Source organism: Oncorhynchus keta, chromosome 35 (assembly GCF_023373465.1).
Source record: "Oncorhynchus keta strain PuntledgeMale-10-30-2019 chromosome 35, Oket_V2, whole genome shotgun sequence".
NCBI classification, from domain to species: Eukaryota; Metazoa; Chordata; class Actinopteri; order Salmoniformes; family Salmonidae; genus Oncorhynchus; species Oncorhynchus keta.
In genome coordinates, this window is record NC_068455.1 from 69,563,948 (window position 1) to 69,581,226 (window position 17,279).

At 40.6% G+C, this 17,279-nt stretch overlaps 1 protein-coding gene across 2 annotated transcripts in view; it reads right to left on the reverse strand.

Annotated features, from left to right (window-relative positions):
• LOC118368931 (calsequestrin-1-like) overlaps positions 1 to 17,279 on the reverse strand; it is a 31,765-nt gene that overhangs the window by 6,778 nt on the left and 7,708 nt on the right. Inside the window, exons 2-7 of one of the 2 annotated variants that reach the window (XM_035753427.2) lie at positions 6,722 to 6,754; positions 4,880 to 4,973; positions 1,884 to 1,984; positions 1,508 to 1,619; positions 1,154 to 1,227; positions 182 to 312 (exon numbers count right to left, since the gene is read on the reverse strand). In XM_035753427.2, coding sequence (XP_035609320.1) covers positions 182 to 312; positions 1,154 to 1,227; positions 1,508 to 1,619; positions 1,884 to 1,984; positions 4,880 to 4,973; positions 6,722 to 6,754 — 545 coding nt within the window. The remainder of the gene's footprint in view (positions 1 to 181; positions 313 to 1,153; positions 1,228 to 1,507; positions 1,620 to 1,883; positions 1,985 to 4,879; positions 4,974 to 6,721; positions 6,755 to 17,279) is intronic. The other variant, XM_035753428.2, reaches the window with a different exon arrangement.

Here is a 17,279-nt window from a genome sequence, read left to right on the forward strand (position 1 = left end):
TAGAGTGCATTCACAGTAACACGGCATAGACCCAAAAGAGCAAGCAAGGAAAGGCTGAAGCAAGAGCACAGTGGCTTGGAAAAAGAAGTAATGTCGTTTGAACCACACTTTGTCTACATAACAAAGTATAGGCCTTCTGGCTCTGCATTGTAGTTCAGCTGAACTGCAGGCCCTAACTCACCTGTCATGCTCCTCAATGTAGTCTACAAGCTCAGCCTCAGTGTACGGCTTTCCTGGGATGGTCACTGGTTCCTCCATGAAGGGCTCGTAGAAGTCAACCTCGTTCAACTTCATATTCAGCTTCTTGGCAATCTGGACATGGACAAAGAACATTAATTTGGCTATCAGAAATCTGTTGTTTCAACATGAAAAGATGAGTTAACACTTTGAATTAAAGTATTTGCAATGTAACTAATATTATGTTTTGTGGACTAAACTTGATTTCCTAAGTTGACTTAACACTTCAAGGTAGCGCAGTAACTTATCTTTTCAAGTTAAGACTACTAAAAATGGTACACTGTATAGACAGTTGGTCTGCATTGGGGACAATGGAAATATTCCAGAATGGAGTTTAGAATATAGTTGTAGTGGCTTCCTTTCCTTTTTACCATAGCCACTGCCCAAGCCCCCTCCCTTCCCTAGGGGTTGTTTGGTATGCATACAGTCCACACTCAAGGTTTCCAAACGGCCAAACATTCAATGTCATCCAGGGATATGGTGCAAAAAAAAAGTTTATTCTTCTTATATCTAACAAAGAAATGATTCTCCAATCAACTTAAAGCATAGATTACTTGATATGGAAAATACATATTATGACCTGTATGTATGTCTGTATGGTCAAAAAACGATACCGCTCCCACATCTAGCAAGGACTCCCTCCCCCGAAGGCCCAACTTCCTGCCTTTATCCTAACACACTTAGCACAGTACAATGAATAGCCAAGAGGGGGGTTGGGGGCAAAAACTGAATTACACTAACAGATGAATATATCTCAATCAGGTAAATAGAAATCATAAAAGGTACGTACCTAACATTTCAGCATATACATTAATATTTAATATATTTATACAAATATACATGGAGCTCCGTACAAATATGTCCAAATCGGCTCTAACAATAGTCAACTCTAATTTTACGCTCTGTGGTTCCGTACCTTGGGGTCAAAGGTGGCGAAGAACTTGATGAATGGATGGAACTCCTCGGCAGCATCGTCATACTCAATGAAGTCTGTAAAAGAGAAAAATAACATTAACCTAACGTGATATTGTCATTGACATACTTGATTGAAAAAATTGTCAGAATTCAGGTATAGAATCCCTGCATGTGGCTCACAGAAATAGGAGTTGTGACTAGCAACCCATTAGCCTGATCCCAGATTTGTTTGTGCCAATTCAGTGACAATGACCATAGGAGTTGGCATGACAGCACAAACACATCTGGGACCAGGCTAGTAATTTCAGTCATGATTTCTCTGGTCTTTCCCACAGAGTTTGTTGGCTGTACTTACGGGGCGATTTTTCACTCTTGAAGTAGCCGACCAGCTTGATGTCCTCGTCAATGTTGTGGAAGCCCTTCAGCTCACGCTCATTATCAATTATCTCCACGGGGTCTTCAATCACCTGGACCGAGATTGCATGAGGGAGAATAGATGTGGAGAGAAGATTTTAGAAGGTCGAGGAAGATTTTACTGGCCTTATTTTTTCTATCCTTTTCAGAACAATATTTAGTAAACACAATGTAATCACCTGTTAATACACTTCACTTCCGAGAGTGTTTACACAGTAATAAAAACACGTTAAAGTGAAGTTACAACCAAATGACTGTAACCAAAATGAGGTGGCATGACAACTAAATGACTATATAATGTTATAACAGTTACTCACGTCGTAGAGGAACTCCACTAGGGTGTCAGCGGCCAGCTCACCGTCATACTCAATGATCTCATTATCAATAAAGATGTAGATACTCTCCACCTCGTCCAGACCTGAGGAGGGATGAGGACAGGTTAGAGATGCTGTTTAGGGGCTAGGGAGGGGGCTAGGGAAGGGATGGGGCTAGGTATAGGTAAGAGATGGGAATAGGGAAGGGATGGGGCTAGGGGAAGGAGGGGGCGAGGTATAGGGAAGGGATGGGAATGGGGAAGGGATGGGGCTAGTGAAAGGATGGGGGCTAGGTAAAGGATGGGGGCTAGGTATAGGGAAGGGATGGGAATGGGGAAAGGATGGTGCTAGGGAAAGGATGGGGGCTAGGGAAGGGATGGGGGCTAGGTAATAGGCAAGGGATGGGGCTAGAGGCTAGGGAAGGGATGGGGGCTAGGTAATAGGCAAGGGATGGGGCTAGAGGTTAGGGAAGGGATGGGGCTAGAGGCTAGGGAAGTGATGGGTCTAGAGGCTAGGGAAGGGATGGGATGGGGCTAGAGGCTAGAGAAGGGATGGGGCTAGAGGCTAGGGAAGGGATGGGGCTAGAGGCTAGGGAAGGGATGGGATGGGGCTAGAGGCAAGGGATGGGGCTAGAGGCTAGGGAAAGGATGGGGCTAGAGGCTTGGCAAGGGATGGGGCTAGAGGCTAGGCAAGGGATGGGACTAGAGGCTAGGGAAGGGATGGGGGCTAGGTAATAGGCAAGGGATGGCGCTAGAGGCTAGGGAAGGGATGGGGCTAGAGGCTAGGCAAGGGATGGGGCTAGAGGCTAGGCAAGGGTTGGGGCTAGAGGCTAGGGAAGGGATTGGGCTAGAGGCTAGGCAAGGGATGGGGCTAGAGGCAAGGGAAGGGATGGGGGCTAGGTAATAGGCAAGGGATGGGGCTAGAGACTAGGGAAGGGATGGGGGCTAGAGGCTAGGGAAGGGAAGGGATAGGCTAGAAGCAGGTTAGAAACTCTGGGGACTAGGGTTTAGAGGACAGGTTTTGAACTCTACTTAAGGTCTAGAGGACAGATTAAGATCTTTACTTAGGATCTAGGTTTTAGGGGACATACTAGGAACTCTGGTTAGGGGTTATGGTTTAGGGGACAGGTTAGAAAATATACTTAGGGTTGAGGATTTAGGGGGACATGTTAGAGACTCTGGCGAGGGGCTAGGTGATAGGGGCTAGGAGATAGGGGCTAGGGAAGGGATGGGCAAGTAAGTTGGTAACAAGACATTCTTCTCACCTGTAAAATAATGTATTATTTTATCTACACAGTATGAACATAAAGTGAGTTACTCCCTCCTGAAGTAGAATGCTTTAGTTGTTTAATTGCATACCGGTGACTGACCCACCTAGAAAACTCTGCCCTTCCCATATAATATGTTCCGTGTTATAAAGATATCTTACACAGTTACTAGATTGGGTCCAGAGTTCTGCCTACTGTAAATGCAAAGGTTTCTTTTCAATCTTTTTTTGCCCATCGGCAAACCTTTGATTAGTGGAATCAGGTGTGTAGGGACTGAACTTTAGACATGTATTTGTTCAAGACAGTGACAGTACGAGATAAGCATAAAATATTACATGGTATTATAAGGACATAGATACAGAGAGCTGCAAGTCATTTAGAAACTGAAAGTGAGACTCAGATCTCTCTGTGAGGAATGCTTGTTGACCACTACAGCTCTCTGGTGGCTGAATGATGTACTGAGGGGGATACTGAAGCAATAAGGCCCGAGGGGGAGTGATATATGGCCAATATACGACTGCTAAGGGCTGTTGTTAGGCACAACGCAAAGTGGGGTGCCAGGACACAGTCCTTAGCCATGGGATATTGGCCATATATCACAAACCCCCGAAGTGTCGTATTGCTATTATAAACCAAAGTAATTAGAGCAGTACAAATATATGTTTTGTCAAACCCGTGGTATACGATATGATATACAACGGCGATCAGCCAATTAGCATTCAGGGCTCGAACCACCCAGTTTATAACGAGGCTTTTATGTGTATGTAGATCTACTACTGTAAGTCTACAACTGTAGGTCTACTACTGTAGGTCTGCTATTATATTTTGTTTAAACTTGAAAATAGGTTTGGGTCAAATCCAATACAACACTACACAGAGTGAAACCCTATGTATTTTGAATGGTGGCAGCATCATATTATGGGTATGCTTGTCACTTGCAGGAGCTGGGGAGTTTGTCAGGATCAAAATAAAAATGAGCAAACCCCAGGGAAACGGTTAGAGGAAAACCTCCCTAAAATCTAACCCTGGGATGGAGTTTTTATTTTCAACGGGACAATTCCACAACATTTTAATGTTAATTCTAAAGCGTGTGGTGAGTAATATGTGTTGAGTGTTTTTGAATGGTCGAGTCAGTCAGGAACTCAGAGACAAGGTTTGAATATTGCTGTCCATCAATAACTCCCAACCAAATTGTCTGAGCATGTTGCTTTAAGAGTTGTGCAAAGTTTGTAGAATCTTATTCAAAATGATTCACAGCTGTAATTGTCTGCCAAACGTGCTTCCAACAAGTATTCACATTGTTGTGTGAAGACATACGCAATCAAAACATCTTCATATTTGATTAATTAAGAACATTTTCTATAATTTTTCTTTCACTTTCAAAATGTGGAGTAGGTTGTGTAGAACAGCAGGGAAAAAAATCAAATTGAATCCTTTTTACATTTAATATTAAGATAGCAAAATGTGAAGAGTGTGCAAGGGGTGTCTAGACTTTCACTAGGCACTGACTGTGAATCATTTGAGTTAGTTCAGGGCTACAACAAAATTGTGAAATGTCTGGGGGTCCCGAGGAGAGGTTTGAATACCACTGCTCTCATCTATTTCAACAGGAAAGATACCACACCTCGGGCAGAAGAGAGCAGGACAGATCAGGATTCTATGTGAAGTCAGACAGAAAGACTGAGGTTTAATCGATGATGAAAAGGGGGTCAAGAGATGAGTGAGCTTTTACCCAGCTTCTTGGCGACAGAGAGGTCCTTCTTCTCATCCACAAGACCGAATCCAATGTCTTCATCATCGATATCATCAAGAACCTGGGCTGCAAGCTACAGAGAAGAGAGAGAAGAGAGAAAGAAAGAAAGAAGATGGAGCTGTATCAGAGCACATGGACCCTAGCATCCTAACGTCTGTTTTACTCTCCATTTTTGGATGTCTAGATCTGACTTATTTGAACAACCTTGAATGGATCTGACAGGTATCAGCAATATCGCTATAGCTCAACTGTGTCCTCTGATAGGCTAGGTGACATTTTCAACATATTGCTTATACCTATCCAATCATTTCAGATCTACACAACTGCCTAATGGGACAGGGGGTTGACTTAGAACGGAATAGATATGTGTATGCCCCCCCTATGTTAATAGATGTGCCATACCTCAGGAATAAGGTGCTCAGCACTCCAGTCCTAGACACATATGACCACATTGCACTCCAATGGACTGCATGGAAAATATATTTCCCACATACTCTGTAAGCACTCACACCCCCAACCACAGCATTTCCTCCCTCTTTCAAGGCCTTAAAAGCAAAAGCCTAAGAGCGCTGCCTTGCACTTTCTAAATCTGTGTGAAACTAGACCTATTGATGGATAGTTAGCCCAGCGAATGAGAGGGCAGAGAGAGAAGAGAAGGGGGGGCATGGTCCTAGTGTGTCAACAGGAAGAGACGTGGTCACGACAGGTGCAGTGGACTGGTGGAAAAGGAGAAGGGCTCACGCTTTGTGAGAGTAAACTTACATACGCACGCTCACTAACACCTACTTGCAAAGACGCACACAAACACACACACACAGACTCCCACACACACAGACGCACAAACACACATACTTTGTTCTCATTTTATAGCAGTCTATAGCGAACAAAATATCAGTAGAAAAAACATTGTACTCCAATTGATGTCTAAGAATCACATAATTACAAATGTCTTAATTACAAATGTCTACAGAATGGGTATCATTCAAAAGCAGGCACTATCCATCAAGGAATATCCATTGATATGTCCAGCCCACACAGTCAAGCTAGGCAACATCCACCATAGCAGGTCACAGTTCGGTCCCAGCCTCAACTCCACCTCAGCCATAACAACAGCCCTGAGATCCATTTTGGTTTGGACTGTGCTACCTGGTATCCTTGGGACGGCCTTATCCTAAACCCTGACCACAACCCTTACCTAAACCTAACCTTAAGCGTTACCTTACCCATTTTAAATGTCAACTTCAAATGGGCTTAGGAAGTCCCCAGGATCCCAGATAGCACGGACCATTCCCGGATAGCACCAAGCCAAGATGGGCGACAAAACAAGAAGGCCAACGTTATGTGGCTCAATCTGGTTTACAATAAAGCCAGTGTGACAAGTACTGCTCTCGTGCCAAGCAACTCCTTTGGGCCAGCATCTATGTTTTGCATGAAATTGTTGAAAGGATGAATGAATGAATGAATGCATGAATGAATGAATGAATGAATGAATTAATTAATTAATTAATTAATGAATTAATTAATTAATGAATTAATTAATGAATTAATGAAAGGATAAAGGGGTTAGACTGTAGACTGTTTCTGTTTGTTTTGTTATTTCGGTGACCTTTATTTGCAACATTACTTTCACTGTTGTAGTACAGAGAAGCAGTAATAGCCTGCTTCCCAAATGGCACCCTATTCCCTGTATCGTGCACTACTTTTGAACAGAGCCCATAGGGAATATGGTGCCATTTGGGACGCTGAAATAGAGCAAGCTGCTGAGGGTTTTGCTGTATGGCAGCAGCTTTGTTGAGGGCTGGTTCGAAGGCCTGGACATACCTGGAACGTCAGGGCAGCTGGACTGGTGAGTAACTGTAGAGAGAAGTTATGCTTTAGCACAAGACATTAACGTGTAGTCCGGGATTCAATCAAAGGTGCATTGATGACAAGAGCACCGCTCTAGACTCTTTAAGGTCATCCCAATATCCATATTCATGTAGAGTGCATTGTCACTATATTACTTTTTACTTTATAGTAAATATATACTATTCACTAATATCCCACTGGGCACAGACTTCACTTAAACATCTATTCCATGTTGGTTCAACGTGATTTCGTTGAAATGACGTGGCAACAACGTTGATTCAACCAGTGTGTGCCCAGTGGGATTACTTGCCGATTTCATTACGTCATCATAAAATATATTATGTTAGTATCATGAATATGGATATTATGACATACGGACAGAGTCATGACATCACAGGACAGTGAATAGAATGTAGAATACTTCCACTATACAGGACAGTCCATAGAACACAGAGATGGTGACGGGTCAAGAGCCAGAGTAGAGAACAATCTAACTTCAATGGAGGTCGGAGTTCAGACTTTAGAATAAGCACAAATGCTCTTTGAACCACAAAGATTCACAAAGTGTCTTAAAAACCTATTGAGTGTAGGGGGCAGTATTTTGATGTTTGGATGAAAAACGTACCCAAATGGAACTGCCTATTTCTCAGGCCCAAAATCTAAAATATGCATATAATTGTCAGATTAGGATAGAAAACACTCTAAAGTGTCTAAAACTGTCAAAATATTGTCTGTGAGTATAACATAACTGATATTGCAGGCGAAAACCTGAGGAAAATCCAACCCGGAAGTGCTGTTTTTCCTGAAAGCTCTCTGTTCCATTGCCTGCCTTCGCTCCATTTAAAAGTATATCAACCAGATTCATTTTCCTATTGATTCCCTATGGTGTGAACAGTCTTTAGACATAGTTTCAGGCTTTTATTTTGAAAAATGAGCGAGAAAGATCACATCGCGTCATTGTATGGCTGGGTGCCAGCAGCGTTTTGCATGCACAACAGCTTGGAGCAGACATTTTCTCTCTCTCTCCTAATGAAGAAGCTACAGTCCCGGTCGAAATATTATCGATTATATATTGTAAAAACAACCCGAGGATTGATTATAAAAAACGTTTGACATGTTTCTACGGACTATACAGATACTATTTGGAATTTTCGTCTGCCTGGTCGTGACTGCTCGAGCCTGTGGATTTCTGAACATAATGTGCCAACCAAATGGAGGTATTTTGGATATAAAAATAATGTATTGTATAACTGGAAGTCTCGTGAGTGCAAACATCCGAAGATCATTAAAGGTAAGCGATTCATTTTATTGCTTTTCTGACTTTCGTGACCAATCTACTTGGCTGCTAGCTGTTAGTAATGTTTTGTCTACTGAGAGAGATGTCCTTACATAAACGCTTGGTATGCTTTCTCCGAAAAGCATTTTTTAAATCTGACACGCCAAGTGGATTAACAACAAGCTAAGCTGTGTCTTGCTATATTGCACTTGTGATTTCATGAAGATTAAATATTTTTAGTAATTTAATTTGAATTTGGCGCTCTGTAATTCAGCGGATGTTGAGGAAAATGATCCCGCTAACGGGATAGGTGCATCAAGAAGTTTTACAGTAGGAGTACTGATTTAGAATCAGTAGGGCATTTTAGATCATAATAAATAAGACAGGAGGGACCTGATCTAGAAGCAGCACTCCTACTCTGAGACGCTTTTTGAATGAACATTTTGCTATGCAACATACAAATGATCCATTATGACATACAGTTCTGCTGTATAGTAAACCACTAGCCAGCCCAGTCGCCCTCCCACAGGTTGACCATTTGATCTCCTAACTTTCTATCTAGCCATTTCTGATCATTTCCACCTATATCTCTGATATGTTAGACTATCAATCATCTCCTCACAGAGAAATCACTGTCACTTCTGTTTCTCTCTGACTTGCATTTCCTATCTGATTCATTGTGACGATCACTTTCGCTCTCTGTCTGTCTGTCTGTCTGTCTGTCTGTCTGTCTGTCTGTCTGTCTGTCTGTCTGTCTGTCTGTCTGTCTGTCTACAGTAATAATAATAACAGTAATAATGACAATAACAGCAATAATAATAACAGTAATAATGATAATACCAGTAATAATAATACCAATAATAATAATAATAGTAATGACAATAACAGTAATAATGATAATATCAGTAATAATAATGCCAATAACAATAATACTAGTAATGATAATAACAGTAATAATAATAAAAGTGTTAATAATAACAATAATAATGATAATAGTAATCATAATTACATCAATACAAATAACAGTAATAATTATAATAGCAGTAATAATTATAGCATTAATAATAATAACATTAATAATAATAACAACAGTAATAATAATACCAGTAATAATGATAATACCAGTAATAATAATACCAGTAATAATGATAATACCAGTAATAATAATAACAGTAATAATGATAATACCAGTAATAATAATACTTGTAATAATAATACCAGTAATAATGATAATACCAGTTATAATAATACCAGTAATAATAATACCAGTAATAATGATAATACCAGTAATAATAATAATACCAGTAATAATAATACTTGTAATAATAATACCAGTAATAATGATAATACCAGTTATAATAATACCAGTTATAATAATACCAGTAATAATGATAATACCAGTTATAATAATACCAGTTATAATAATACCAGTAATAATGATAATACCAGTTATAATAATACCAGTTATAATAATACCAGTAATAATGATAATACCAGTAATAATGATAATACCAGTAATAATAATACTTGTAATAATAATACCAGTAATAATGATAATACCAGTTATAATAATACCAGTTATAATAATACCAGTAATAATGATAATACCAGTTATAATAATACCAGTTATAATAATACCAGTAATAATGATAATACCAGTTATAATAATACCAGTAATAATAATGCCAGTAATAATGATAATACCAGTAATAATGATAATACCAGTAATAATGATAATACCAGTAATAATAATACCAGTAATAATGATAATACCAGTAATAATAATACCAGTAATAATGATAATACCAGTAATAATAATACCAGTAATAATAATAACATGAATAATAATAACATGAATCATGATAACAGTAATAATAATAACAGTAATAACAATAATACATTTGTAGAGGGCACTTCCCACACTCAATTTGATAATGTTGATGAATGATGGGGTACAATTCCTCCTAAGATCTTGGATCAAATGAACCAACTCTCAATCCTACCAATGGGGTTCCTCCTAAGATCTTGGATCAGATTAACCAACTCTCAATCCTACCAATGGGGTTCCTCCTAAGATCTTGGATCAGATTAACCAACTCTCAATCCTACCAATGGGGTTCCTCCTAAGATCTTGGATCAAATTAACCAACTCTCAATCCTACCAATGGGGTTAAGAAATGCCAGCCTCTGTTTCAATGCTTAGATGCATCCTCATTCATATTCTATGGGTGTATGAAGGACAGTCTAAGTGCAAACAGGGGAAACAAAGAGGTAGTACATCCCTAGTTTCCTGTAAATCGTGCATTAACATCATGTCCATCAATTAAAATAGCTCCATTGTTAAAGTAAAGTGGTAGTTCTAGCAGGTCAACTCAACCTTGCTGAAACCGATCTGGGAGCTGAATCGTTTATCTTCAACCTTGCTGTGTGGCTGACCTTTGATGTAAAGAAAAACTGATCTGGGAGCTGAACGCTACTCGTTGTTTGATGAGTCACAACACGTCTGTGTATGCGTCACATTTGATTTGAGTGAGTCACTCACAGAGTGGAGAGGCTCATTGGACGTCTGACGGCCTCCATGATGTTATTATAGCATCGTTTTTTGGTCTTAACAGCGCCAGTATATTGTGGTTGTCCTGATGTAATTAGGTAGGGCGAGGAAGGAGGCTGTGTTTATGACTGTGTGCATGCTTATTACATCCATCCCTTCTACCTCTCCGTTCCGAAGGAAAGAAGAACACAAACTGATACACTTACTAAACACAACCGACTTCTCATTTGTGTCAAAAGCCATTTTCTTCCTTTCACCAATATTATGATTAAACCACTTAGTTTTGATGCAGAGAGATTTGAGGTCTGTATGAGACCCCAGGACAACGAAGAGTCACATTTCTACCCATAGCTACTGAATAACTGTTAGGAGTTCACAACTCAATCCCCGTATGCTAATACACAAAGAAATTCAATAGCAAGACTGCTTTGTTAAATTACAGATTTTCTTCCCATTTTCAAACCAGGAAACAAACTTTTCTGGAACAGAATAAAAACTGAAGTGATGCAAAAACAGAATGTGTCACAGCACAGCAGGAACCGATCCTAGCATGGGATGTGGTGAATCGCTCATGACACGCGTGTGTGTGTGTGTGTGAATGTGTGTGTGTGTGTGTGTGTGTGTGTGTGTGTGTGTGTGTGTGTGTGTGTGTGTGTGTGTGTGTGTGTGTGTGTGTCTGAGTATGTATGTGTGTGTGTGTGTGTGTGTGTGTGTGTGTGTGTGTGTGTGTGTGTGTGTGTGTGTGTGTGTGTGTGTGTGTGTGTGTGTGTGTGTGTGTGTGTGTGTGTGTGTGTGTGTCTGTATGTGTGTGTGTGTGTGTGTGTGTGTGTGTGTGTGTGTGTGTGTGTGTGTGTGTGTGTGTGTGTGTGTGTGTGTGTGTGTCTGAGTATGTATGTGTGTGTGTGTGTGTGTGTGTGTGTGTGTGTGTGTGTGTGTGTGTGTGTGTGTGTGTGTGTGTGTGTGTGTGTGTGTGTGTGTGTGTGTGTGTGTGTGTACAGTATGTATGTTTAATGCTGATCACATCCCTACAGCCTACAGCGACGTGTTACATAACTGGGTGGGCATTAAAGATTCAAACAACAGATTTAAACGTGCTGAGCAAAAGGAGCCAGCAGAGCTTTGTTTAAAGGCAACACGTGGGTGTGACTTATTAAGTCAGAGTTTTAGTGGCATAATTTTAATCAAAGTTTAAGTCCGTTTTAAGTCACAGTTTGAATCAGAGTTTAAGTCAGAGTTTAAGTCCGTTTTAAGTCACAGTTTGAATTAGAGTTTAAGTCAGTTTTAAGTCACAGTTTGAATCAGAGTTTAAGTCAGAGTTTGAATCAGAGTTTAAGTCCGTTTTAAGTCACAGTTTGAATCAGAGTTTAAGTCAGAGTTTGAATCAGAGTTTAAGTCCGTTTTAAGTCACAGTTTGAATCAGAGTTTAAGTCACAGTTTGAATCAAAGTTTAAGTCCGTTTTAAGTCACAGTTTGAATCAGAGTTTAAGTCAGAGTTTAAGTCCGTTTTAAGTCACAGTTTGAATTAGAGTTTAAGTCAGTTTTAAGTCACAGTTTAAGTTTAATTCCACTGGGGGAATCAAATGAATTGAAAGTTACAGAATGCACATTTAATAGCCTAGCTTTGCATGCCATTGAATATCCATTCTAAATCATATCAGATTTAACACCAACACAACTACAGTATCTGCTGGAGGGCTCCGGGGTTAAGGTTCCTCTAGGTACAGATCTAAGGTCAGATTCCCCTCCCTCAATCCTACGATGAACCATTAGAGGGGGAAATGCTAAACTGACCCAAGATCAGCGTCTGGAGGAGTGTTAAGGAGCTCTGTTTGTCACCATTGTTGAGTGACTCATGCTCACTACATGAACTCCATCGCTGCTTTGTCACACACCAAACCAGCCAACCAGCCAATACCCTCCTCGCATCACACATCACCCTGCAGTCGACAGGTGTTGGTTAGCCAAGCAGGATAGATCTATCAAAGAGAGGCCTTGTGGCACAGCTTTATCAAACACAGTCTATTCTCCTGGAGTACCTCATTCTGGCTATTCTGCCTGTATTTAAGAGGCAGAACACAGGCCTAAGATGCACAATAACACACAGTAAACCATACTACAATAATAGGTGTTTTTTCCTGACCACATGACCTTAACCGACAATACAATACTACTACCTGTGTAACTACAGCTCCTATTAGTAGCCATGGTACAGTAGTATACTGTATATCTCTAAACATGTGCTCAATCCTGTGTACATATTAGGCCCAAGATGTTACAACATGATACTCCAATAAACAGGAGTTTATATATGTTTATACTTCAGAGTAACAATGACAACAGCAAGTGAAAACCATGACAACGTACACTTCCCCACTTTTGCCTCTCCCTCTAGTTCTGATCTATAAAGCAAGAAAGAAAATAACTTTAAACTTTAACCAGGCTTTTTACTCCCCTGTCTTTCAGTGTGTGTGTGTGTGTGTGTGTGTGTGTGTGTGTGTGTGTGTGTGTGTGTGTGTGTGTGTGTGTGTGTGTGTGTGTGTGTGTGTGTGTGTGTGTGTGTGTGTGTGTGTGTGTGTGTGTGTGTGTGTGTGTGTGTGTGTGTGTGTGTGTGTGTGTGTGTGTGTGTGTGTGTGTGTGTGTGTGTGTGCTTTCCCGGCCCTAACATTACCTCTCCTATGAATAAGATATAAAAATACATTCCAAATACATTCAGTACGCCTACAGAGAGGGAGAAGGGTCATTCATTAATCATTAGGCAAAACACGAAGTACAGACTATTATAACACAACAGCAACGTGTGTATGCCTCTTCTCTAAGCCTCCCAGTAGAAACACAATGGAACAACAGTGTGTCACGTTGCCTGTCGCTTGTGACTAAATCTGGGAACGACAACCTCAACAAGGTCAAATCCACCTCAAAGGAACACAACAGTCATCATCCACCTCATAGAAGCACAATAAACAGACCCGCATAGAAGCACAATAACAGGAATGTATTCTCTTTGAGACATTAAAAAGATTCCAAGGCTTTGATGTCCCACATTCTTCTGAATTCTACCTCCGATTCTACATATGATGATTCTAGAATGAAACGCTATTCCAGTGCACACAGCATAAGTTAATTATAGAGCTCAGCAACCTAGTAGTCACAACTATCAACTGTACCCTACTGTAATCTCCAGAAGGGGGCAGATTCAGTGCAAACCCACACAGGAAATAGTGAGAAACGAGAAGGGGATGTAATAGAACTAAAAGCACCCAAATCATCTCTGATACAAGACCACTCAGAAGAACTTCCTAGCTTAAATACGTGGGCCTAAACAGACTAGATAGGCTAGACTGAGGGAAGCGTTATGTCAGTGTCATTGGATAAATTTAGCCCGACAGCCAGAGAGAAAGCAGCCGGCCGGCCGCTTCAACAGGCACTATTTTGGCAAGGCTTTGGGGACTTGCTGACAAGTACAGTATCAAACCCGCATAGCTGTCTGCTACAGGCTGCAGCTAGCCAACGCTGCAGAATCAGTGTGTGTGTGTGTGTGTGTGTGTGTGTGTGTGTGTGTGTGTGTGTGTGTGTGTGTGTGTGTGTGTGTGTGTGTGTGTGTGTGTGTGTGTGTGTGTGTGTGTGTGTGTGTGCTTTTGCCAGAATCTGGGGATAGGAGTCTGATTATCTGATAGGTTAGAAAACTGCTGTGTGTTGTAGTGTAGGGGGAAAACAGACTGTTGCTGGAATGGAAGAAGATGGAGACTGCGTAAGGGCCTAGCACCAATATCCTGTTGTTTTTTGTAGCAATGACCAAATAAATCGCTAGGACTGCGGTGTAACCTAGAGGGTTCTATCTGGAACCAAAAAGGGTTCTACCTAGAACCAGAAAGGGTTATCCTGTTGGGACAGCCGAATACCCCTTTTGGAGCCTTTTTTCTAAGAGGATCTGTAGAGAAGAATGGAAGAAACTCCCCAAATACAGGTGTGCCAAGCTTGTAGCGTCATACCCAAGAAGACTCGAGGTTGTAATCGCTGCCAAAGGTCATTCAATAAAGTACTGAGTAAAGTGTGATATTGTGTGATATTTCAGTTTTTTTATTTTTTTATAAATTTCTAGAAACCTGTTTTCACTTTGTCACTATGGGGTAGTATGTGTAGATTGAAAAAACAAAAAATGTAATACATTTTAGAATAAGTCTGTAACGTAACAAAATGTGGAAAAAGTGAAGGGGTCTGAATACTTTACGGAATGCACAGTAAACACATCGTTCTATGACTGACAGTAACCTCCTATACCATGTAACCTATTTAGGTCACACTTATTTAGATAGTCCCCCATAGATGATCTACAGACGTTCATACCATCAACAAACTGACAAACTGCATATCTACTGTTAGGGCCGTGTTCAGAGTTAGAGTATACACACATATATTTTTATGACTCATAGGCTGCGTTTACACAGGACGCCAAATTATGATGTTAATATTTCATCAATTGGTCTTTTGACCAATCAGATCAGCTCTGAAAAAAGATCTGATGTAAAACGATCTGATGTGATTGGTCAAAAGACCAATTGGTAGAAATAATATCAGAATTGGGCTGCCTGTGTTAACGCAGGCATAGTAACCTATGCCATGATCAGTACCTACTTAATCCTAGATATTTTGGACACAGCCTGACTCTCATGCAAAAGTATATTCATATCACATTAAATGTCTCTTGACATCATATGCTGTATACATTACATATACCCACGCAAATGCATAGTCATCCGAATGATTGATGTGCAATAAATCTCTCTAGTGCAGAGTCCATCTTGCTCAGAAAGGTGTACAGTAACTGCATCAAAGGTAGGATATTTGTCCATATGTTTTGCCATACCTCTCCTGTATATTGCACATTTCTAGACCTGGGTTCAAATACTTTTTGAAATCTTTTCAACTACTTTAGCTGCACATGATTGAGTATGCCTGTCGCAGAGGAGACAATAGAATAGTCCCACCAAATGCTCAATGTTTTTGATTTTGAATAGTATTTGAACTCAGGTCTGGAAATTATTAATATCCGAGAAAGGTGTGGAAACGCAGTATAATCAACATTGGGTAAGAGATGTCTCACACACACACACACACACATACACACAAACACACACACAAGGAGAAACTGTAGTTGTTGAAGTCCTAGATTGCGCTTATTCTAAATAACAGGATATGCATAAAGTTGTTTTCCTCCTGTCATATGTTGTCACATGGGGGTGAATCAAACACACTCTCACACACACACACACACACACACACACACACACACACACACACACACACACACACACACACACACACACACACACATACACTGAGAAAAAGAAAGAAATCTCTGTGTGAGTGTATTCCTCAATCCCCGTGACATCATACCCCAACCATTGGAGCTGTGAGAAGATGACGGAATGTGTCCTCCTAACTTGGATGTGTCTCAATAACTTAAATAGCTTCCTTTCCTCGCGCCCTTTCCTCGAAGACTAGGGCCATCTTTAGAACCAGGAGTTTGTCATAACCAGAATAAACTGTACAGGATATAGCCTAGCGTTTCCCTCATGCCTGATGACACTGCCCACTGGGCACAGACGTCATTTCAACGTCTAGTTTTGATTTACATTTGAATGAGTTGTCAACTAATGTGAATTCAAAGTGAAATCAACAACAATTTGTCTTTTTTTTGGGGGTAAAAAAAAAATGAAATTCCCTTATGTTGATGACTTTTTGCAAATCCAAATCAGTTTTCCATGTTGATTCAATGTCATCAAATCGATTTTTTGTTGTTGAAATGACATGGAAACAACATTGATTCAGCCAATTCTTGCCCAGTGGGTCTGTTGCAGTCAGGGTCAGAGTTAAAGAGGCTATGGTTTTCTAGCTGGCTGGCTGGCTGTGGTCTCCAGTCTGGCTGACTGGCACAGAGTCGCCAGGCTTTGGAAAATCCTTTCAACGAGCTCCTAATTCATTCACTCATTAACTAAGCTTATGATCTGGACCTGGTCCACGTTGTGCTGTTGATCTGTTAATTCCAAAGTGTCATCAGAGGAAAGGTATGTATGGACTGTGACAGTCAGGAAATAGAGAGCAGGACTGAAAGAATAGTTTGATTATCACATTTCAGAACAAGGAACAGAGTATAGAAAATGCAAACTATGACACACAAGAACACTGCACAACTTAACCATAGGCTGCTTCATCCTTTGTAGCATTTTAATCATCCACAAATGTTCTACTCAGCTCTAAAACGTTTTAAAATGTCTTAGTTACTAGCAGTAAGGCTTTCATAACATCGTTACTCTCGTGAGAACTTGCAGTAATCAAAGTCTGAATCTTCTTGTTGTTCCCGCTGCTGCCTAATGAACAAGCAGTGATTATGTTATTTTGCATAAACGGCATGGCCCCCCATGAAGAGTGACACGGTTGCCATGATGGCAGTCTGACCTTTCAACTCAATACTACAGAGATCGTCTACTCCACAAGGTACTGTAGAAGATGTGGCTAGTCATGCAAGGAAGATGTGTAGACGAACAAGGTAATGTGGTATTGTCCATGGGTGGCCGATAGGGGCTATGGATGTCCACTGTGTGTGCAACTAGTGCAACTGATCTAGACAATAATTAGTTGAACTAAATATATTTGCGCTGTGCTGGAGCAAAAGCCTGCACTCACTGCAGCCTGTTGATGCCGCA